General features: G+C 45.2%; 1 protein-coding gene across 2 annotated transcripts in view; it reads right to left on the reverse strand.

Annotated features, from left to right (window-relative positions):
* Nucleotides 1-4,091: 4,091 nt before the first annotated feature.
* The window catches only part of LOC115075385 (apolipoprotein L1-like), a 74,080-nt gene continuing 55,123 nt past the window's right edge, over nt 4,092-23,048 (reverse strand). For both annotated transcript variants that reach the window (XM_029575721.1, XM_029575722.1), the window contains one exon: nt 4,092-5,360. In XM_029575721.1, coding sequence (XP_029431581.1) covers nt 4,564-5,360 — 797 coding nt within the window. In that variant the 3' untranslated portion in view covers nt 4,092-4,563. The remainder of the gene's footprint in view (nt 5,361-23,048) is intronic.

Consider the following 23,048-nt stretch of genomic DNA (forward strand, 5'->3'; position numbering starts at 1 on the left):
ATGCAACTCCAACATTGCTGTCTGCTTCAGCAGCAAGAGGTAACGGGGAACTGAACTCAGACAGCAACCAAGGGCCCTGACTTTGACGGTTTGGGAAACTAAGTATGGGGTGATCTTTACCTGTATGGAACAGCAGATGTTACCATTAAGCTTGCTGGGCAGTCTGGCTGGTCGGTTTGGTCCTTTTCTGCTATAATTTTCTATGTTTCTATAAACAGAGCCAGGGCCTACCTTCGGAAGCTTCCTATTGGATCAGCAGTGGGTATGTCCTAAACTGAGAGCTGCGTATAAGGAGCCCTAGCCTGACACAGTTTTGCTGGTCCAATAGTCCTTAGAGTTTGCTCTGTGATCTGACTGTTGCCTGGCCTTTTTTCCACCCTGTTCCTGACTCCTGCTATATCCTAGTTCTGGTCCTAATCCTCTGTTCCATTTCTGGATCCTACTCTGCTTCTGGATCACATGATACACAAATGGCTCAAATCAAAGCAAAATTTCACAAAAGTGAATGCCATTTGATCAATAACAGAATTGAAATGGAAAATCCAAAATTGCTCTCTGTTGTTCAAATGGGATGCTTGATCTCCCCCTCTCCAATCATGATGGATTCACTTTTGAAATTTTAATTTGATTTCAGCTATTTGTGTATCACTTGATACAGTGATGCTAGCATACATCATGAGCTGTGTCAAGATTTCAACTCTGAGAAGCTGATATTCAGTGACGTATCCAGCTAAGTAGCGGACAGTGGACACTGAACATCCAGCTATGTTCAGTGGCCACCATTTAGCCAGATAAGTATTTATTCGGCTAAGCAGATAGCCAGGTAACTTGGGGGCAGGCAATAGGTGGATTGGGGTGGGACTACTTATCCAGTTAACCAGATAAGTGCCGATATTCAGACTTATCTGGATAAGTTAGACCTGCCATAGAGCTGGCAATTTGACGGGGATGTTCAGCAGCAGAGGAGTGATGCTGAATATCTCATAGTAGTTAGCTGGATCAGTCTTATCCGGATAACTTACATTACGTTCGGCTTTGAATATTGAGGCTTCCATGTTGGTTTGACTTGTAGACACTGTCAGAAGAAATAAATGGTGTGTATAATTGCCCTTTATGCAAAAGATATATACATCTTCAAAACACGGTTCCCATGTTGTGGACTGAGAGAAGCTTTAAGCTAAAACATTTGAATCTTTTGAAGAGTGAGGAGTAAACAATTTTCCACTATTAAGAAAAATAAGTAAGAATTTTATTGCACAAAAAAAAAAAAATTAACAGATGGGACCTATGATAATATCACCATGGTGGCTATGCTCACTTGAGCTAAGATGCTGAAGCATAAGCATGAATGATTAGCCTCATTTCTGATTATCCTAATCAATTTTATAGCAGTGCCTTGGCAGTTATAAGTGTTATGTATGTAAAGTGAGAGATTGTTTGTGTTTTTCAGATTTATATTGGTTTCTCTTAGTGGAATTTGTTAGGGTGTGCAAATCTCTCTCATATATATTCATTTTGGATATCCTAAAAACCTGACTGGTTAGGTGTGCCTCTAGGAGAGGGGTGGGAAATACTTGACTAGTCTGTCTAATGGAAGAACTGGCCTTGTTGACTGCCTTGGGAATCAGGCAGTGAAGAGTCCTGCCACTGAACCACCGGACAGCCCAACCTGAACATTTTAAAAAGTATTGTGGAGCCAGGTCAATTAGCAATTATTTTTTATTTACCTATACTGAGCTCACAGTTTTTCACTGGTAGCTCAAGGTGATTTACATTGATACTATAGATGTCTCCCTGTCTCCTCAGGGCTTTCAGACTAAGCACCTGATATGCTACGGCTTTTCTCAGTTAGTAGATGAGGCAACAGAATGTGACATGACTTGCCCAAGGTCACAAGGAGCGGCACTGGGATTTGAGACCTGGCTTCCCTGGTTCTCCAGTTGCTTCTCTAACCATAAGTTACTCCTCCACGCAGGTGCAGAGTCAGATGAGAGAGGTGGATGTTGAGGGTGTTGGAAATGGGCTCTCACTATTCTAAACTTGGGGTAAAGAGTAGGGAGGGGAAAAGGCAGATATCTGCTCAGCATTCTGGATATTTATTTTCCACCATGGGGGTGCCATAGGGTAACCCCCCACAAAAAAAATTTGGGCCAGAGGGAAAACCTCGAGTGAGCTGGAGGGAGAGAACAGAGGGGGCCTGAATGTGGACAGTGGATAGGAAATCGTCAGCTCAGTGTGCTGCAGCGGTCAAGAAAGCAAACAATGTTGGGAATTATTAGAAAGGGAATGGTGAATAAAACATAAAATGTCATAATGCATCTGTATCGCTCCATGGTGAGACCGCACCTTGAATACTGTGTGGTAGGAACGCCCCTTGATTGTAAAGGCGCTCTTTGCTTTGGGGGCTGCACTAGTCAGATTTTCTGTTTAGAAGGCAAAACCTCAGGCTGCAGCTGTGAGTTTTCCTAATGTAGCCGTAGGGTCCTTGAAGGACCCCTGATGGAAGTGGTGATGGTAGTCAAGTCTCTTCCTCTTACGACAGAAGATGTCATCAGGAAAGATATAGTGGCTAGTGAGGGGGCAGCATCAAATGGTTATCCTCACCCACACAACTTCACCAACAAATTTAGGGGATGAAGGGGAGTTTAAGAATTTACACAGGGCAGCAAAATACGTTTCACCAACCCTGAAGGTAACCCTCAACCATCATCCACTGAAACAGAAAAACACATACAAGAGAACAAAATAATGACCCAGGAAAACTGCATAATTAAACAGTCTTTAATAAGATATTTTACTATGATTACAATAATCAAACATATGATTTCCAATCTATGTTAATTGTGAATAGACAAAAATATATGAAATCTTTAATCAGTTAACCAAATAATTGCTTAATATAAAATAGAAAGGAATAAAGAATTTAATCTGATTTAGAATTCAATGCACTGAAAATAGACCGTGTAAAACAAAATAAAGGTGCTCCTTGGAGCCTGATGGAATCAAAGAGTTCAATGTAAAGATCCCCAGTGATTCCTTCAGCTCATTACTGATCCTAGCCTCATTCCTTATCTCAATACACGATGGGCAGTGTGAGGATTCCTCAAGCGGATCCAGACCTTGGACTTTTGTTAACTATGGGTTCTGTTTCATTCCATATATAAAGGCCTCTATGCTGTCAAATTCAGTAATGGGTGAATAATAATTCCCAGGATTAAATCTGCATGGGACAGACAGGAACATCCCGACAGCCAGATATCCTTCTTGCAGCAAAAGAAAAAATGCCACGAACTGAGTATCAGCAGATCCATGGCTCAAGAATTCTGTAAAACAGAGACCAGTGGCTTTTGCCAGTTTTTAAGGGGTCCTAGGAATCAATCTTTGAATCATTTCCCAATGTCATTTAGGAAGACCCTCAAACATCTATCCACTAACCATCACTGGGGCCGATGCAAACCACTGCGCTCAGTTAACGAGTGTCCATTTTCCCAACCCGTGGCTGTGCACCGGTTAGGAACATGGACGCTCGTAAAACTGAGCATCCGTTTTCCTAACCCCCGGACAGCCGACCTCTGCTGGGCGCCCGCTGCGAAGGAGGTGCAAGGGTTGCGCAATCGACCCCTCGTTTAAATATCGCATCGCGCACCCAGAAGAGGCGCGTGGGTGCACGTTAGAAAAGCCGGCACTCAACACAGAGCGCCTCCTTTCAACGCACTTTTATTGCATCTGACTGATTTATTTGGTTACGCTTAAGCGTTAGGAATGAGTACAGAACTGTTCTAAGTTGCTCTGCCATTCTGTTTTGCCTCTTCTTGTAAGGGACAATCCTGCTCCCTCTCATCTGCCTTTACATTGTAATTCATGTTCATTAAAGCAATTTTGTTTGAAGCATAATTTACCTACAGAGATATTTCCTCAATGATAGATCTAGAATGATTACTGTTTGCATGCAAACTCCTCCCGGTGCACTTTAGCACAATCCCTTTCATGCTATCAATGCAACATTCCTAACACAGTATGTCATACCTTTCACTGGGCGAACAGTCTAATACATCTCAACCAGCCATTAGTCAAATACTTTTTTTTAAAAATAATTTGAATTTCATCTGCATCTTGAGTCTGTACGTGGTACCTAATGTCCTGAGAAATGTTTGAGTCCAAGTAAGAGTTTGTAAATTGGCCCCTGACCCTGAAGCAATCTCGCTGTAGAACTGAAATGCATGCTGGGTAACCAGAAATTGTTTTCTGAAAACATTTGACAGATAGCTGTTTTTCAAGAAATTAACAAAGAAACCTTTAGAGACTAGATCTTAGTGATAAAGCATTGTGGTAGTCCCATCACTCTACAAGCCGGTGCACATGATACCCCCAACAGTTGTACTCTTCCACTACAAGCAAGCAGACTGCTGCACATGAGAATATTAAATTGGATACACCTGGAGCAAAAAGTTAGAATTAGATTGGCATTTTACTTCAGTCTGGATTGGGAATATATTAAAATTTCCTTTATTGTTTGGCTCACGATGGCCTTTCTACATGACAAAGATTTGCTGTATAGTGCCCTTAAGGCTGACTCAGTGTCTCCTCAAACATGCTGCGGACTTCACAGAGCTCTTTAAAGCCTTTCTCCAGATCATCAGCTGCCTGTCGGATCTTGGCTGCAGATTCTGCTTTTGCCCCTTTCTGCAGATCTACTGCATCTTTGGTAATGCTGAAGGCATCCATCACTAGGAAGATCCCTGCTAAAACACCTGTAACTTTAGCTATGCTTCGGACGCCTCTGGCAGCACTTCCAGCCACTTTTGAGAGCTTCACCAACCGCACGATCTCCGCAGCACTGAGAATTCCTCGCCCCACCTTGAATATTGCCGATTTCATCATTGATTCAAGATCATGCAGTGCGAATTTGGAGAAATTCTCATCATTCTTTATCCGCTCCACTAACTTCTGAATACCCTTCAAGCACTTTTCGATATCCTTCATGTTTTTGTTGTACTGCTGTATCATCTCCTCCACTTTCTTCCTGTCCAAATAGTCATTCACCGTGTCTGAGATGGTGGCTGTGGCACTGGTGACTCCCCCAGCTACTGCAACACCAAGTCCCACTTCTGTTAGAATCAGAGAGGTCCCGAAGGTGAATGGCGACGCTATAAGGCCAACGATGGTGGCTATACCTCCAGCTGCACTCACGAGACCTCCGGTGATGCTGGCAACAGTTGCGCCATAATGGAAGTCATCCAGTTTATTGGCAATTTGGTGCAGCTCAGCAATGCTCTTTTTGAAGGAATCAGAGTGCTGCTCCATGAGCTTGATAAAGTACCACATACCGTCCCTCGTTTTATGGGCAGCTTTCACAATATCTATAGGACAGGAAGGAGAACAAAAGGGTAAATGCAAGTGTCTTCTCAAAAGGAGCCACTTGTATAGTATCCTACCTGAAGCACGTTACAGTGTTCGTCATCTTCTGCTTTTCCTACAGACACAGAACTAATGTGTAAATCCAAACCCTGCTCATCTATCTTAAACACAGAATATAATGACATAAAGATGGTAAAGCCCTTCTAACCGTGCATTATCATACATAGAGTGCCGAATACCCTTACACCTGCAATACAGCCAGAGCCGGTGTAAGGGCATTCGGCACTCTAGACGAATCATTAATCTTGCATCCTCCCCCCAAACCACCACCTATTTTGGCAGCTTTGGCCCAGCATCCACTTCTCCCTCTCTGCTGTATCCTGCATTCTCTCTTCTGCCCCCTCCCCACAGTGCCCAGAATCCCTTTTCTCTAGCCCTCTATCCAGCATTTCTCTTCTCTTCCCTCCTAGGATCAACGTTTCTCTCCCTGCTCAGCACACCAGCATCACGCCAATATCTGTGCTCCCTTTTTGCAATGCCCAGTATTCTCTTTCTCCACCCCCTACATGTCCCCCCTTCTCTCTCCACCACCCAGCATCCTCTTTTCACAACTCTCCCATTGATATGGTTCTCCAAAATAAACGCTTAGAGCCAACAGCTGTACAGAAAAGCTTTTTATTTAAATGCTATAAAATAATATAACAACGCCTTATGGAGAGAGAAATTGACAGAGTGCTAGGGAAAGCACTGACATAAAACTCCCTCTCTCAAATGATTTCACTGATAAATGATAAATTCCTTGTGACCTTGGGCAAGTCACTTTACCCTCCATTGTCTCAGGTACAAACTTAGATCATAAGCCCTCTGGGGATAGGAAAATACCTACAGTACCTGAATGTAAACCGGTGTGAGATCTCAGATCGAATGTCGGTATATAAAAATAATAAATAAATAAATAAATAAATAAGACTTTATATAGGATTTTTCTCTTGTACAATTCCAACCCCTAAACTAGGTTACATAATCGTCAACATTTCTATGATTGGTTTTCTACTATCAACAACTAATCTGTATGTTCATATGTAGATTCGTTCTCGCTCTGCATTTAAATTCATCCTCACCTTGTATGCTAATGGACTTGCAACTAACTACATTGTAATTTTGATCTTGTTGATTCTAAACAGTTCCTGTAGCCCTGAAGCCCTGTTTTTTTTTTGATTATTCAGCATTTTCTATTTAGCCTGCAGCATCAGGTTGTCTAGCAAAAGCAAAGCAGAAATATTATATAATGTTTATTAGCAATTAAAAAGTTCTTATAATCAAAAGAAAAATAACAAAACATAGGAGAACAAGAATACTGACTTCTTGTGTGACATATCAAAAAGTGTTACATTTCCTTTTCATTGCTCTTTATTACAAGTTATGTCTATGATAGGGCCTATGAGCACCACACCACCACCTATCCAGCTTCCTCTATCTTCACCCCCACATCTACCCAGCATCCATTCCCTTTTCTCTTGTGTCATGCCTTAAAAGTGAGTAGGTGGCACTATCCCCTCAAACGTTTGGCACTGTAGGTGACAACTGAGTTTGCCTAATAGAAAAACAGGCCCTGAATACACAAGATCACTTGATCTCTGGGTTTATCCTGCTGTGGCAGAGTGAATGCAAGCCTATATCGAATCATTACTAAGGTCATCTTATGCAAAACTTCCTGTTACAACACCTTAAACCACTTCTCGAACCATCTAATTTCTGTACAATACTCCAATCTTTGGATTTCTCTTCAATGGACTACTGTGACTCATTATTTCTTGGTCTTCCTGATAATACTTTATGCCCTTTTCAGCTGATTCAAAATGCAGCAGCACATGGGAACACTGAGAGGAGAGGATCACCTTGCTGGTGGCTGAAAGGAATCAGTAAGTTTTTGCTTGGGACATTGTCTTTTTTAAAAGTATTGGGACAAAGTTAACTATTTGGGAATATTATTTAGTGTGTTTGTGCCTTTAATAGTCAGAAAGGCAGTGAATAAACAAGTTTAAACTGTTTGTATTTTTAGTCAGTCAATAAGGTAGCAATAGGTAGTGTGTTTATTTTTAAAAGTCTGCAGAACTGAGTGTTCTCCAGACTTTTAAAGAACTGAGTGTTTGTATTGAAGAAGAAAAAAAAAAACCAATCCAAAAAGTAGCCAGAAGCTAGAAATAAGCTAGGAGCAGTGAATACCTAAGTAAAATCACTACTCTTCAGTTTGTTAATCAGGCCCACCACATCTTCTAGGTTCACTGTGATTTGGTTCAGTTCATCTGAATCATTACCCATGAAAACCTTCTCCATTACAGGTACCTCCCCAACATTCTTTTCAGTAAACACCGAAGCAAAGAAATCATTTAATCTTTCCACAATGGCCTTACCTTCTCTAAGTGCCCCTTTAACCCCTCTCCTGTGCCTAGACTTCCAGAAGACCGATCCAGAAGGGGACAGCGCTCTTTTCCACGGCCCTACAGGGGCAGGAGTTCCCAGCGCTTTGTTCCGTATAGGGGACGCTATCAGGCGCCTCGTCCTCCGGCCAGGAATCAGTCCTTTCGGACCAAGCAGCGCAAGCGGGGGGCGGGCCCGGGCTCGGGCCCCGGTCGCGCACCACAATGACAATTTGCCGATTCATCTGGGGGACGAAGCCATAGGGGGCAGGTTGACCCTCTTCTACCCCAGATGGGTCGAGATTACGTCGGACCAGTGGGTCCTCGCCGTTATCCGGGAAGGATATTATCTGGATTTCCGCCTTCTTCCTCCGGACAAGTTTGTGGAATCTTCATGTCCCCGGCACAAGGAGGCAGCGTTAGAAGCGACCCTGGCGAGGCTCTTGTCCTTGAACGCCATCCTCCCAGTACCTGGGAAGTGAATTCTGGACACTATTCCATTTATTTCATGGTACCCAAGAAAGGGGGTACCTTTCGGCCTGTGCTGGACCTCAAGTCGGTCAATCGCTACTTACGGGTACCGAAGTTTCGTATGGAAACGCTGCGCTCCGTCAAAGCCGCAGTCCAGCCCGGGGAATTCCTCACGGCCTTAGACCTCTCAGAGGCATACCTGCATATTCCGATCCATCCAGATCATCAGCGCTACCTGCGCTTCAAGGTTCTGGGCCGCCACTTCCAGTTTCGGGCTTTACCCTTCGGGTTGGCCACGTCCCCACGGACATTCACCAAAGTGGTGGCGGTGGCCCTCCGGCGAGAAGGGATTCTGGTCCATCCCTACCTAGACGACTGGCTGATCAGGGCGAAATCGCAAGAGGAGAGCCTGCGGACAACCGACAGAGTGATCGCCCTTCTGGAAAGCTTGGGCTGGGTAATCAACCTCAGCAAGACCTGCCTATTGCCTTCCCAGTCAATAGAGTATCTGGGAGTGCAGTTCGACACCCGGGCGGACACGGTCAGTCTTACGACCAAGAGACAGTTGAAGCTTCAGCAATGTATCCAGTCTCTGATGAGGGTCGGTCGGCCCATAGCCTGGGATTATCTGCAGGTTCTGGGTCTCATGGCATCCACCCTGGAAGAGTGCCTTGGGCGTGGGCCCATATGAGACCTCTACAGCATTCCCTGCTCTCTCGCTGGAGCCCCCGCCGACGGGACTATTCCACACACCTTCCTCTACCGGCCAGAGTTCGGATCCAGCTGAGGTGGTGGTTGCAGTCCAACCACCTGAGCAGGGGGTCGGCGATGTCCTCGCCCACGTGGACCTTGCTCACCACGGATGCCAGCCTGAGCGGCTGGGGAGCACATTGCGAGGAGCTCACCGCGCAAGGGCGATGGAACAGAGAAGAGTCAACGTGGAACATCAATCGCCTGGAGGCCCGGGCAGTCCGCTTGGCCTGCCTTCGACTCGCTCACAGACTAAGGCACAGAGCTGTCAGAGTGATGTCCGACAACGCCACCACGGTGGCCTACATCAACCGGCAGGGCGGAACCAGAAGCCGACAAGTCTCTCTGGAGATCGCCCCGCTGATGGTTTGGGCAGAGGCGAATCTGCAAGACATCTCCGCCGTCCACATCGCCGGGAAGGACAATACCACTGCAGACTTCCTCAGCAGAGAAAGCCTGGATCCGGGAGAGTGGCAGCTGTCCCACACAGCTTTCCAGATGATTGTCTATCATTGGGGGATTCCGGCCATGGATTTACTGGCGGACAAGTCCAATGCTCAAGTACCCAAATACTTCAGCCGCAGGCGCGACCCGTTCTCACGCGGAATCGATGCCCTGGTCCAGCCATGGCCTCCAGGGACTCTCCTGTACGCCTTCCCTCCGTGGCCTCTGCTGGGCGCTCTCATCCACAAGATTCAGACTCACCGGGGCCTAGTTCTTCTAGTGGCACCAGACTGGCCAAGAAGACCCTGGTACGCGGACATGAGAAGACTCCTGGCAGGGGAGCCTCTTCCCCTGCCTCCTCTCCGGGACCTTCTACATCAAGGTCCCATTCTACACGAGGATCCAGCTCAATTCTCTCTTACGGTCTGGCCCTTGAGAGGGCCAGACTGAAGAAACGAGGTTACTCGGGGCCCGTGATTGATACACTCCTCCGAGCTCGCAAGTTTTCCACATCCCTTACCTATGTACGGATCTGGAGAGTGTTTGAAGCCTGGTGCGCCTCTCACGACACCAATCCACATGTCACCACCATACCTATTGTGTTGGATTTTCTGCAGGATGGACTTCAGAAGGGTCTCTCCCTCAGCTCCATCAAGGTTCAGGTAGCGGCACTGTCTTGCTATGGTCCCAGGAGGGATGGCAAGACCATCGCCAAACACCCAGATGTATCTCGTTTCCTGCTGGGCGTCAAGCATATTCGTCCGCCACTAAAGTGGCATGTGCCCTTATGGAATCTTAATCTTGTTTTGGATTTCCTCGCGGGATCCACCTTCCGACCCCTTCGGGGCTTGTCTCTTCGGTCTCTCACCCTGAAGTTGGTGTTCCTGCTGGCGGTGTGTTCCGCACGCCGCATCTCTGAGTTACAGGCACTATCCTGCCGCGATCCCTTTCTACGGATCACTCCGGAGGCTATCCATCTTTGGACGGTTCCCTCCTTTCTCCCTAAAGTGGTTTCACAGTTTCATCTTAACCAGACTATATCCTTGCCTACCACGGTGGACTTGAAGAAATCTGAAGAAGGCCGTTTATTACGCCATCTCGACATCGGCAGATTGCTGCCCAGGTATCTGGACGTGACACGAGACCTACGAAAGACAGACCACCTGTTCGTCCTCCACAGCGGGAAGAAGCAAGGTGAAGCGGCCTCTCGGCCCACCATTGCCCGCTGGATTAAGGAAATTGTCAGAGCTGCCTACGTGGAGGCTGGGAAGGCTCCGCCTCTTCAGGTTAAGGCTCATTCCACCAGAGCACTCGCAGCGTCCTGGGCGGAGTCCAGAATGCTATCTCCTGCAGAGATCTGTAAAGCAGCGACATGGTCCTCCCTCCATACCTTCTCCAGGTTCTACCGCCTGGATGTCCAAGCCAGGGAGGACTCTGCTTTTGTGAGGGCGGTACTACATGGTCCTCAGGCAGCCTCCCGCACTGGCTGGGAGTAAAGCTTTGGTACATCCCATTTGTTCTGAGTCCATCTGGCTACACGCCAGGAAATGTTTGGATTACTTACCTGGTAATCCCCTTTTCCTTAGTGTAGACAGATGGACTCAGCATCCCGCCTTGCCTCCTGTGTACATGGATTCACCGATTCCAGGTAAGCCATGGCTTTTCTTTCCATGAGAGCGTACGCTCTACCCGGGTCCACGCCTTCCGGTTGTGAATGCTGGCGGTCTCCAGCCACTGTCAATCTGTCAGGGGGATCCTGTTTCTACTTTTTCACTTTTCACTGAGCGTCAGTACACATATCCATAACAGCTTTTGCAAGGAAGATTACTGACTCGCTGCGCTTCCTGTGGGGCTATATACCCCCGTGCTGACATCAGATCAGTCTCCAACTGCTAGCACGCGGATACTATCCCATTTGTTCTGAGTCCATCTGTCTACACTAAGGAAAAGGGGATTACCAGGTAAGTAATCCAAACATTTTCTCAGTGGAAGGGAGTGGACAGTGGAGTGCCTCAGGGATCTGTATTGGGACCCTTACTTTTCAATATATTTATAAATGATCTGGAAAGAAATACGACGAGTGAGATAATCAAATTTGCAGATGACACAAAATTGTTCAGAGTAGTTAAATCACAAGCGGATTGTGATAAATTGCAGGAAGACCTTGTGAGACTGGAAAATTGGGCATCCAAATGGCAGATGAAATTTAATGTGGATAAGTGCAAGGTGATGCATATAGGGAAAAATAACCCATGCTATAATTACACAATGTTGGGTTCCGTATTAGGTGCTACAACACAAGAAAGAGATCTAGGTGTCATAGTGGATAACACATTGAAATCGTCGGTTCAGTGTGCTGCGGCAGTCAAAAAAGCAAACAGAATGTTGGGAATTATTAGAAAGGGAATGGTAAATAAAACGGAAAATGTTATAATGCCTCTGTATCGCTCCATGGTGAGACCGCACCTTGAATACTGTGTACAATTCTGGTCGCCGCATCTCAAAAAAGATATAATTGCGATGGAGAAGGTACAGAGAAGGGCTACCAAAATGATAAGGGGAATGGAACAACTTCCCTATGAGGAAAGACTAAAGAGGTTAGGACTTTTCAGCTTGGAGAAGAGACGACTGAGGGGGAATATGATAGAGGTGTTTAAAATCATGAGAGGTCTAGAACGGGTAGATGTGAATCGGTTATTTACTCTTTCGGATAGTAGAAGGACTAGGGGGCACTCCATGAAGTTAGCATGGGGCACATTTAAAACTAATCGGAGAAAGTTCTTTTTTACTCAATGCACAATTAAACTCTGGAATTTGTTGCCAGAGGATGTGGTTAGTGCAGTTAGTATAGCTGTGTTTAAAAAAGGATTGGATAAGTTCTTGGAGGGGAAGTCCATTACCTGTTATTAAGTTCACTTAAAGAATAGCCACTGCCATTAGCAATGGTAACATGGAATAGACTTAGGTTTTGGGTACTTGCCTGGATTGGCCACTGTTGGAAACAGGATGCTGGGCTTGATGGACCATTGGTCTGACCCAGTATGGCATTTTCTTATGTTCTTATGTTCTTATGTCTGCTAACTGGAGCAAATGATTCTGGTTCTGCAGACACTCCACTGGCTTCCAATTCATCAATGCATCAAATACAAAACAGCTGTCATGATATTTAACTTCCTGACTCACAATAACATTCCGTGGATTAATTCCACACCTAACATGCATTAGTATAGCCCTAATGCCATATGGGTTCCAAGTGTCCTTTTTTGTAGGGTATTCTGGTCGGCACCAAAGAAGTGCATGCAAGTACGTGTGATGTTTTTTACCTCAGAAGACTGTAGTTTGAATATTCTTTTTCATGTAAAATCTATTATAAATGCATAATTTTTAATTGTGTACATGGCAAGAGCAGGAGGTGGGGGTGCAAAGGTATAAGATTTGCTGGGAGAGTCACGTGATGCAGTGGAGAGGAAGGGGGTTAAATCCTCTCCTGGCCCCTGATCTCATGATCCTGCCCCATCCATGCCTGATAAGCGCTCAATTTTGCATTCGCTGACCCCAGCAAGATAAGGAGAGCACCTGAGACTCCTACCTGGCTCACAAAATGACATCCCGCGCCTCAAAAAAAGATAGTGTTACGTAGCGGGGCGCGACGGCGATCCCCGCTCAGGGGTTTAGTGTGCCCTTGGGCCTCAGCCCGAGCCCAGATGGATCCAGGACCGGATCGAGGGTTGACGGCATGCTCCAGCATGGCGGGACTATGGTCTTGCCCTCAGCCAGGCCTGCAAGCTCCCAGAGCCAACAACAGGATGATGTTGGTAGGGGAATGGTCCTCTGACTATTCTGACCCTTTCGGATCTGCCGCTTAAATCGGCATGGAGCAGCAGGCCAGCCTGAGGATGAGGGCAGACTGAGGCCTTGGCACGAAGACATAACAAACTTGGGTAGATGCAACGGCATCACAGGCGAAGACACTTGGCAAGATCAAGACTAGAAGCAGGATGGACAGACTTGGGCACTGTCTCTCAGGGCGCCCTACTCAGTCCACCCGCGGAACTGAGTCGCATACCACCCTGTCCCACTGCGCGCCCCACACAGCCCGAGGAGGCTGGTCACTGACCACACTGAGAATGGGACAAGCACAGGAGAGGATCCAGGCGAAGCAGAACTCCAACAACGGAGCCAATGTTGTCCGAAGCTCCACCAACGACTGGCAGGACATGACGGCTCAGGAGCACAGGACACCAGTCCACCTGTGGGCCACTCCAACCCAGGAAAGGCGTCGTCTGAGGGAGTCCGGCCAACAGGACCAGAAAGTTCAGGAGCATCGAAGACTAAGACACAGGAGCAGGACATCAAGGAAGGAGAACATCAAACGATGAAACACCATGACATCTGGACGGGGACATCAGGCAATGAAGACATGACGAGAAGCAGACGAAGAACTCCATGGAGAAGATGAAGAAGACCTGACGGAGCTCTGGCAGGCAGGAGCCTCCAGAGTGAAGTAACTCAAATGCAAGGTGAAGACGTACTGAAGGAGCAGCCCTTTTATAGGGCTGTGGCAGGAAACAGTCCTTAAGTGGGGCCAGGCACACTTCCTGTGTCTGGCCCTTTAAATCCAGAAGATAGGCGCGCGCCTGCGCCTAGAGGGAGCAGGAAGAAGCTGTGCAGGACTGCAGACAGCGGCCTGCACTGACGTAGATGCAGGGCTGGGCCAGGAGGCAAGCCCCGAAGACAGCAGCGGCTCCAGCCACTGCAGGAGACCCTGGGGGCGGCTCCAGCCACTACTCCAGCCCGGGGATGCGGCCTGCAGCCCCGGAGGAGGACTGTGATGTCGGCGGCTCCGTGCCGCGATGAAAGGCAGACAAGTCCGTGGCTCTGGCCGCAGTGAAGAGGGCGTGCCAGGGTGGCCTCCGGGCCGTACGGAGAGATTGAATCCACGGCTCCAGCAGTGCGGGAAGGCCGACTTCCGCGGTAGTCCCGGCAGCGCCGGGAAAGCAGCATGGGGTGAGTGAGCCTGCTCGCGGGGGAAACCCATGGGCAGCAATTCATAACATAAAGAGAAACTGCGGAGTCCAGAACAGCCCGCCATGATGGAGACAGAGGGACCTGGACGCACTTCGCCTGCAGCGCTTGATGACATAAAAGCATCAGTTTCCGAAGTGCTCCGACCGGAGCTTAAAATAATCACGGACAAGCTATCAGAGATTTCCTCAACCCTGGCCAACTATGATCACCGTTTTAGTGAGCAGGAAGAGAGGATATCTGACCTCCAAAATGGCACTTGCACAATGTGAGTGGAGATCACCAAACTACGAGAGACCGTCGCCAAACAGGCCGAGAGGTTAGAAGACCTGGAGAACAGGTCTCGACAATCAAATCTAAGAATTTTGGGGTTTCCGGAATCGCTCAATGAGCCTGTCAAAGTTTTTGGAGAACTGGCTGTCTAAAGAATTACAACTCACGATGATGCATGGGCCGCTGAGAGTGGAGCGCGAGCACAGGCTAAGCCCTAAAGAGGGGAAAAGTGGCCGCCCGAGAGTAATAATTGCTAAGATTTTTTTTTTATTATTTATGCTATTTTCAAGAACAAATACAAACATTTGTTACAATATTCAGATATTGTAATTATTTTAACATTCAAATATTAACTAAAGCAAAAAGTTTACATCTGGTATCAAAGGTAATATTCAGAAGGATATAAAAAATATAAGCGGATTTGAGGAAAAAGAAAAGTAGGATAATTCCTTCTTTCTATAACAATTGAAAATTGAGAGTACATCTAGATAGTTTAACTTTGCCACAAGGCCCAATTTTGCAGATTATTGGGTGTGGGAATCGAGAAAGCTTGAAGCTGAGAATTCAAAGAATACATATTTTTGATTTTGATATACAATTTCGCATTTGCATGGACATTTTAATAACATTTTCCCACCTAAAGCTTCAACCTCTGTTCTCAGGTTTATTTTTATTTATTTAAAACTTTTATATACTGACGTTCATAAGCATATCACATCGGTTTACAGGTAACAGGGGAATAAATATTTTGGAACTGAGAGGGAAGTATAAAGTTACATGTAACAGGGGAATAGAAGAACTTGGAAGAGTTGTAGAAAAATGGTCAGGTGACCTAGGAGAGAGGATTTTAAATAGATAGAATAATAATAACTATAATATCATTGCTTATTAATACATTTTCTTTCTCCTATCTTGCGTATCTTTAGAAAAATCGGGATAAATCCAAATTTTATCACCATGAAACAAGGATAATCGGTTCCGCATAAAACGTCTGAGGACTGTTTCTCTATCTGAAGCAAAAGAAAATGAAACGTGTAAAGCAGATCTACTCATTATTACAGTATCAATATTAGATTCAATAACTTCAGACAAATTTAATTGTCCTTCACCTGCTAAGATTTTAAATTATGCGCACAGCAATGAAATCTTGCAGGCGGCCCGATCCGGGAAAAGCCTGTCATTTGAGAACCTTAACATTCGAATCTTTCAAGATTTTTCAGCAAACCTTGCTGCGCAGCACCGAGCAATGGCCCCTTTTTATACCAAGCTAATTGCTGCGGGAAACGTGCCACAATGGTATACCCTGCAAGGCTACGTGTGGCCTCCTCAGAGGGTGTGAAAAGGTTCACTAATATAGAGGATGTTAAAAGTTATATGAGTACTCACTCACCCTCAATCCTAGAAAGCCACTGAATCAGGAGCCTTGATATTTTACTTCAAAGCCTGATGTAGTTGCCTTGACTCCTTCTCTGGAAAAGAACTGAGGGTCTCATATAAATGTTCAAGCCCAGTTTGGAGCATAATGATACTCAATTCACTTGCTGAGCGGTGTTTTATTTCTCATATCAGCAAACAGATTTCATATAAGGAACACAGTTAACTCTTAACGTTGCAATTGAACGCTGACAGGCCTGTTCTCGAAGCCACGAAGTTTATTGTTACTGCCATGGACAGACTGAAAGCGAGACTTTTCCGAAAGGATGGGCTCCACCTTAACCAGAGTGGAACCAAGCTGCTGGCACTAACTTTCAAAAAGGAGATAGAGCAGCTTTTAAACTAGAACAAGGGGGAAAGCCGACAGTCACTCAGTAGTGCATGGTTCGGAGAAATGTATCCTTGAAGGATACTAATGAAACAGGAGAGTTAGGGCATCCCAACAGAGAGGTTCAATTAAAAGCAAACATAGTCCATGTGCCTATATGTAAAAAATCACCAAAGCTAATGATTTCCGAATTATCCCAAACAACTAAAAAACAGGTTGTTAATACAAACAAAAAACACACTTTGAAATGTTTGTATGCCAATGCCAGAAGTCTAAGAAGTAAGATGGGAGAGTTAGAGTGTATAGCAGTGAATGATGAGATTTACATAATTGGCATCACAGAGACTTGGTGGAAGGAGGATAACCAATGGGACAGTGCTATATCAGGGTACAAATTATATCGCAATGACAGAGAGGAACAACTTGGTGGGGGTGTGGCACTTTATGTCCGGGAGGGTATAGAGTCCAACAGGATAAAGATCATACAAGAGACTAAATGCTCAGTAGAATCTACATGGGTAGAAATCCCATGTGTTGGTAAGAGTATAGTGATAGGAGTATACTACCGTCCACCTGGACAAAATGGTCAGACAGATGATGAAATGCTAAGAGAAATCAGGGAAGCAAACCAATTTGGCAGTGCAATAATAATGGGAGATTTCAATTACCCAGACACACTGGTGCAGGACAAATCTCTCTTCCACTGAGAATTTCAAACAGTTCTGTTTATTTCAGAAAATTCTGATATCAAATATTCTTGTGGAAACTCCATCAATAATAATAATTTCTTAAAGCCCCCGACATGGCCCCGTGTTTCGCGACTGCTGCATCGGGAGGGACCAGGGTAACAGTATCAATCTGCAATACAATATAAGTGCATAAGGAGTGGAACAACTAAGGCTACGGTAAACATTCCAACGTAAAACCACATACCTGTAGGAGTAATCACTGGAGCGCAAGCGCCCTCAAAATTGACAGCCATTTAAACCAGAAAAGGCGCGAAAGAAAAACCTCTCGCGAGACCCAATTAGATCAGACTAAACAACGGATTTCTTCCCTCAGTAAAAAAGGTGCCACTCAATATCTTTGAGTCCTTTGGGGGAAACAGTGTCAAGGGTAAAAATCCATCTCTGCTCCCTCCGACCCAGTATCCCGGGGAAGTCCCCCCCCCTGGGGGGGGGGGGGCGCGGGACCACCTCTAACACTAGGAAGGAGAGAGCAGAGATGGAATGGCCGCGCTGTGACCAATGGGATACTGTTTGAAATTCTCAGTGGAAGAGAGATTTGTCCTGCACCAGTGTGTCTGAATACTTGCGGATGTGCAAGGGTTGTGCTTCAGTGTATTATCGGATCTTTGCCGCTTGATTGAAGCTTTTAATGGCTACTATGGATGAATACACTTTCAGTTACACCGAAGATGCTGTGAACGCAGTTCTCACAGATACACCATTTTTCTCAGAAAACTCGACGGATACTACCCCATCAATTTCTTGGACTGATTTAATCAATATACAAAAACGACTTACTAGGGCGGAACTGCACTCCTCAACTTTGAGTACTGCCGCGTGCGACGGATACCAAGGGGACTCCGCATCCAGAAAGAACCCAGGCTTCATACAGACAACACCGTGTTTCTAACTCGCTGGAATCAAATATTAAACAAATGCTCTCTGGACCTGATGGTCTTAATTATAGAGACTAACAGAGATTTACAAGATAACCTGCGTGAGGAAGTTTCACAAAAATTGGACATCATAAAGCAATCTTCCCCTAGCGAGCAGTTTGACCAGCAGTTGGGCGAATTTCAAGAAAACCTCCTTAAATTTCGGGCTGATTTAAATCAGTGAAATACAGTAAATTTCAGCGGGACGAAGCGGATTACAAAACCGGCTACGTGTATAAATGGATGGCACAAAAACCATCAAAAAAGGTGACTTTTGCAGAAAATTCATCCTCCTCAGGAAATTCATCAGGCGAGGAGATACAAATACAACACACTCGCGGCCAAACCCGCCGAATCCGATGCGCGTCAACAGCTTTGGACACAACACAACCTCCTCCAGCACCGCCTCGTACCCGCGTGATCCCACATGACGATACATCTTTAGCATTACCAGCTTCTGCCTCCTCCCGCTACTCGTCCATAACTGCGTCTTTTTTGGATTCAGGCCAATCGCAGCGAGACACTCGCAACTTACAACCCCGAGGAGTCACAACATCACAGAACTTGCCACGACCGTCTCGTACACCCCGATCTCAAGTGGACCTCTGGCAGTGACTTTAGAAACGGTGTTTAACCTCTCATCACGTCCATTATCCGCTATTGAACTGAGGGTTTTGCATAAAGGACTATCGTTTGTCCCCACAATTAAGGGTGACCTCTTTGATTTACATGTACACCTGCACCGGTTTTTCCGGCGATTAAAATTGAAATTGTTCTTTGCAGATTTTCTACCATCGGCTGACAAGTCGGTGGTTCATGTAAAATCCAGATGGACTCCTCCGGGACCCGGGGATGTGACCTTGGGGGCTTTTGAACGTTTAGTTTGTAAGGACGCTCATATGATTTTCTCGCAGAAACAATTTGTCCATTACAATCTGTCAAAGGAAGAGGCAGTTGCCCTTGAGGATCTTATAAAAGATGGGTCTATAGTTATAAAGCCAGCAGACAAAGGGGGAGGTATCGTGATCCAGAACAAAACAGATTATGAGGTTGAGGCATTGCGACAGCTTAGTGATTCTTCTTTTTACACTCCTCTTCCTCAGGATCCAACGGAATCCTTGTTGAAGGATATTAAACAGCTTGTTCAACAAGCTTTAGATGGGCATATAATTACCAACAAAGAAGCCAAGTTTCTGGTCATGTCCAACCCCATTATGCCCCTCTTTTACACACTCCCCAAGATCCATAAGACACTTGTTCAGCCCCCAGGTCGCCCTATAGTTTCAGGCATCGGCTCTCTTCTTGAGCCCTTGTCTCAATTCGTGAACATTTTCCTAAAACCATTTGTGCCAAACATTCGCTCCTATGTCCAGGATTCATCTCATTTAATTTCAATACTATCGCAATTAGAGGTTCCCGTGGTCAAAACGTTCTTGGTAACTTTAGATGTGGTCTCACTTTATTCAAACACTCCGCAAGGTGAGGCTCTTCAGGTTATTGCAAACACTCTAGATACACGCCCACTACCACATCGTATCCCTACGTCATTCCTTACTCAGCTTTCTGAACTAGCTCTGACAAAGAACTTTTTTCAGTTTCGGGATAGTGTATCAACAAATTAAGGGGACGGCTATGGGGGCCACTATGGCCCCTAGCCTAGCTTGCTTATACATGGATAATTTTGAAATGACATACATTTACCCGGCAGACTGGTCTAAATTTATACATCTCTGACTGCGTTACATCGATGATGTATTTATCTGGACTGGTACTGACATTCAGTTTTTTATGTTTTTTGATTGGGTTAACACTCTAAATTCTAATATACAATTCAATTTTTGTATTCACCCAACACAGATTTCTTTTTTGGACATCTTGATTTCGACAGTTGGAGACCATTTTGAGACCATGCTGTTTCGAAAAGAAACTGACCGTAACACTCTATTATCCTACCATAGCTGTCACCCCAGGGCCCTCCGGGACAACATTATTTATTTATTTATTTATTTATTTATTTATTTATTTAGAGTTTTTCTATACCGGCATTCATGATTAGAAACCACATCATGCCGGTTTACATACCACGAGGGGGTGTGAACAAAAAACGGAACATAAACAAGTGCAAAGAGATCAAAAGTTACATTACAACAAGGGTCTTATAACTGGGGAGAGAATTAGAATAAGAAAACCGAGAAGTTAGGATTAAATTATTTACATTATATTGTGAAGTCTCTTATAAAAGTTGCTATCTTATAAAAGTTGCTATCATTCAATTCGGATCTGGGAAGGCTTGTCTAAATAGCCAAGTCTTAAGCCCTTTTTTAAAAGTAGGTAGGCATGGTTCTTGTCTCAAATCCGGAGGAATAGAATTCCATAGTGAAGGACCGGCTGTGGAAAAGGCTCGGTCTCTGAAAGTTAGGTGGTGAGTGGTTTTGGTTTGGGGAACGAGGAGAGATCCTCTGTAGGCTTCTCTGATGGGTCTGGTGGATGTATGTTGTCTGAGTGGTATTTGTAAATGAAGCGTTGTTTGGTGATGGATAGCCTTGTGGATGATAGTGATGGATTTGTGGATGATTCTAAAGTGTATAGGCAACCAGTGCAGGTTCTTGAGAGTGGGGGAAATGTGATCTCTTCTCCTGGTGTTAGTCAGAATTCTCGCAGCTGAGTTCTGGAGCATCTGAAGGGGTTTAATGGAAGCGGTAGGGAGACCTAGTAAGATAGAATTGCAATAGTCTATCTTAGAAAAGATAACTGCTTGAAGGACCGTTCTGAAGTCTCGCACGTGAAGGAGCGGTTTGATTCTTTTAAGTACCTGAAGTTTATAGAATCCGTCTTTAGTAGTTTGTTTGAAGGCTTTTAAGTTAAGATGGTTGTCGATAATTATTCCTAAGTCCCTTGTTTGGGTGGTAGGTGGGTTGGTTGGAAGACACGGAGATGGGTTGCTATTTTCTGGTGAGATGATAAGAAGTTCCGTCTTAGCCGTATTTAATATCAGGTTTAAACTCGTGAGGAGGAGATTGATTTCTTTAAGACAGAGTTCCCAGAATTCAAGAGTTTTGGTGATGGTTTCTTTAATAGGGATCAAGATCTGCACATCGTCTGCGTATAGGAAGTGAGTTAGCAGTTGACAAAGCGGAAGGTAAATATTAAAGAGTGTAGGGGAGAGGGAGGAACCCTGAGGAACTCCTAAAGATGAAGAATGGTGGGAAGATTCCTTGTTATGGATCTTGACCTTATAGCCTCTGTTGCTGAGGAATGAATTGAACCATGATAGAGCAGTTCCTGAAATTCCTATGTTCGACAGTTGATTGAGGAGGGTGGAGTGGTTGACGGTATCAAAGGCGGCCGAAAGGTCTAAAAGAATAAGTAGAAAGGATTGGCCTTTGTCTAGCCCCATGATGATATGGTCTGTCAGGGATATGAGTAGAGTTTCCGTGCTTAATGCTTTACGGAATCCATATTGTGATGGGTAAAGTATTTTATGGTCTTCAGTGTAATTGGAGAGTTGAGTGTTGACCAGCTTTTCCATTATCTTGGCAATAAATGGAAGATTTGAAATCAGGCGAAAGTTGTTGGGGTCCTTAGGGTCTAGATTAGGTTTCTTTAAGAGTGGTTTTAGAGAAGCTAGTTTAAGTTCTTCTGGAAATAGTCCCTGGGATAATGAGCAGTTGATGATATCTGCCAGAGTTCTGGAGATTGTTTCCGGTATTAGAAGGAGGAGCTTTGTGGGTATTTGGTCGAAAGGGTGGGAGGAAGGTTTCATTTTCCTAAGTGACTGAAGGATCTCAGAGGCTGTGATGGGTTCGAATGATTCAAAGGAGGTTCCTTTGTTTAGTATCTGTAGAGCATTAGTGTGGGGATTGTTACTGGGGGTCAGTCGCTTTAGCAGGTTAGATATTTTGTCTTGGAAGAAAATAGCTAATTCCTCGGCTTTGGTTTGAGCTATGTCTATGGGAATATCTGGAGTGTTGATGTGAGTCAGGTTGGATACGTAAGCGAAAAGAGCTTTTGCATCAAATACAAGGTCATGTATCTTGCTCGCATAGTAATCCCTTTTTGATTTTAGGGTGGAGTTCTTGTAGTGATGTAGAGCTAGTTTGTAGGCGGCTAAGGTGCTGGGGCATGGGGCCTTATGCCATTTGCTTTCTTTGTGTCTTAGGCTCTGTTTAAGTTTATGGAGGTTGTTTGAGAACCATGGTTGTCTTTTTGTTGGGTTTGTGTTTAGTTGTTTTGCTGAAAGAGGACATAGTTTGTTTGCTACTGCTTCGGTGATGATGTTCCAGGATAGGATGGCTCAGTTAGGGTCAGAGAGGTTAAGGAGAGGGAGCTCTGAAGTGAGCAGGCTGTTGAGGTCGTCGGACGAACAGGGTCTGCTGTAGAGAAATGAGGATTTCGAAGGGGGATTTTTCCTGAATTGTGTCAGAGAGAAAGTGGCGGTGATTAGTGAATGATCTGACCATGGGACTGGAGTGCAAGAGGGAGGGGAAGTGTATTTGATCCCTGCATTTACGAAGATGAGGTCCAGGGTGTGGCCAGCTTTATGGGTGGGCTTGTTGACGATCTGCTTAAATCCCATAGCTGAGAGGGCAGTGAGTAGAGCCTCGCAAATGGTGGTAAGCGTAGGGTTGTCCACATGTAAATTGAAATCTCCTACAATTATAGCCGGGGATTCCAAATTCAAGTGTGTTGTAATTATTTCTACAAAGGGGGAGGCATCTGAATCCAGAAGGCCCGGAGGGGCGTAGACGAGTAGGACTTGGAGTTGGGCTGTTTTGAAAAGTCCTACTTCAAGTTTAGAATCTGATTTGACTGAAAGTTGGGAAAATTTCAAATCTTTTTTGGCTACCAAAAGAATGCCCCCTCCCCTTTTTTTTGAGACGAG

Source organism: Rhinatrema bivittatum, chromosome 13 (genome assembly GCF_901001135.1).
Source record: "Rhinatrema bivittatum chromosome 13, aRhiBiv1.1, whole genome shotgun sequence".
In the NCBI taxonomy this organism is placed as follows: domain Eukaryota; kingdom Metazoa; phylum Chordata; class Amphibia; order Gymnophiona; family Rhinatrematidae; genus Rhinatrema; species Rhinatrema bivittatum.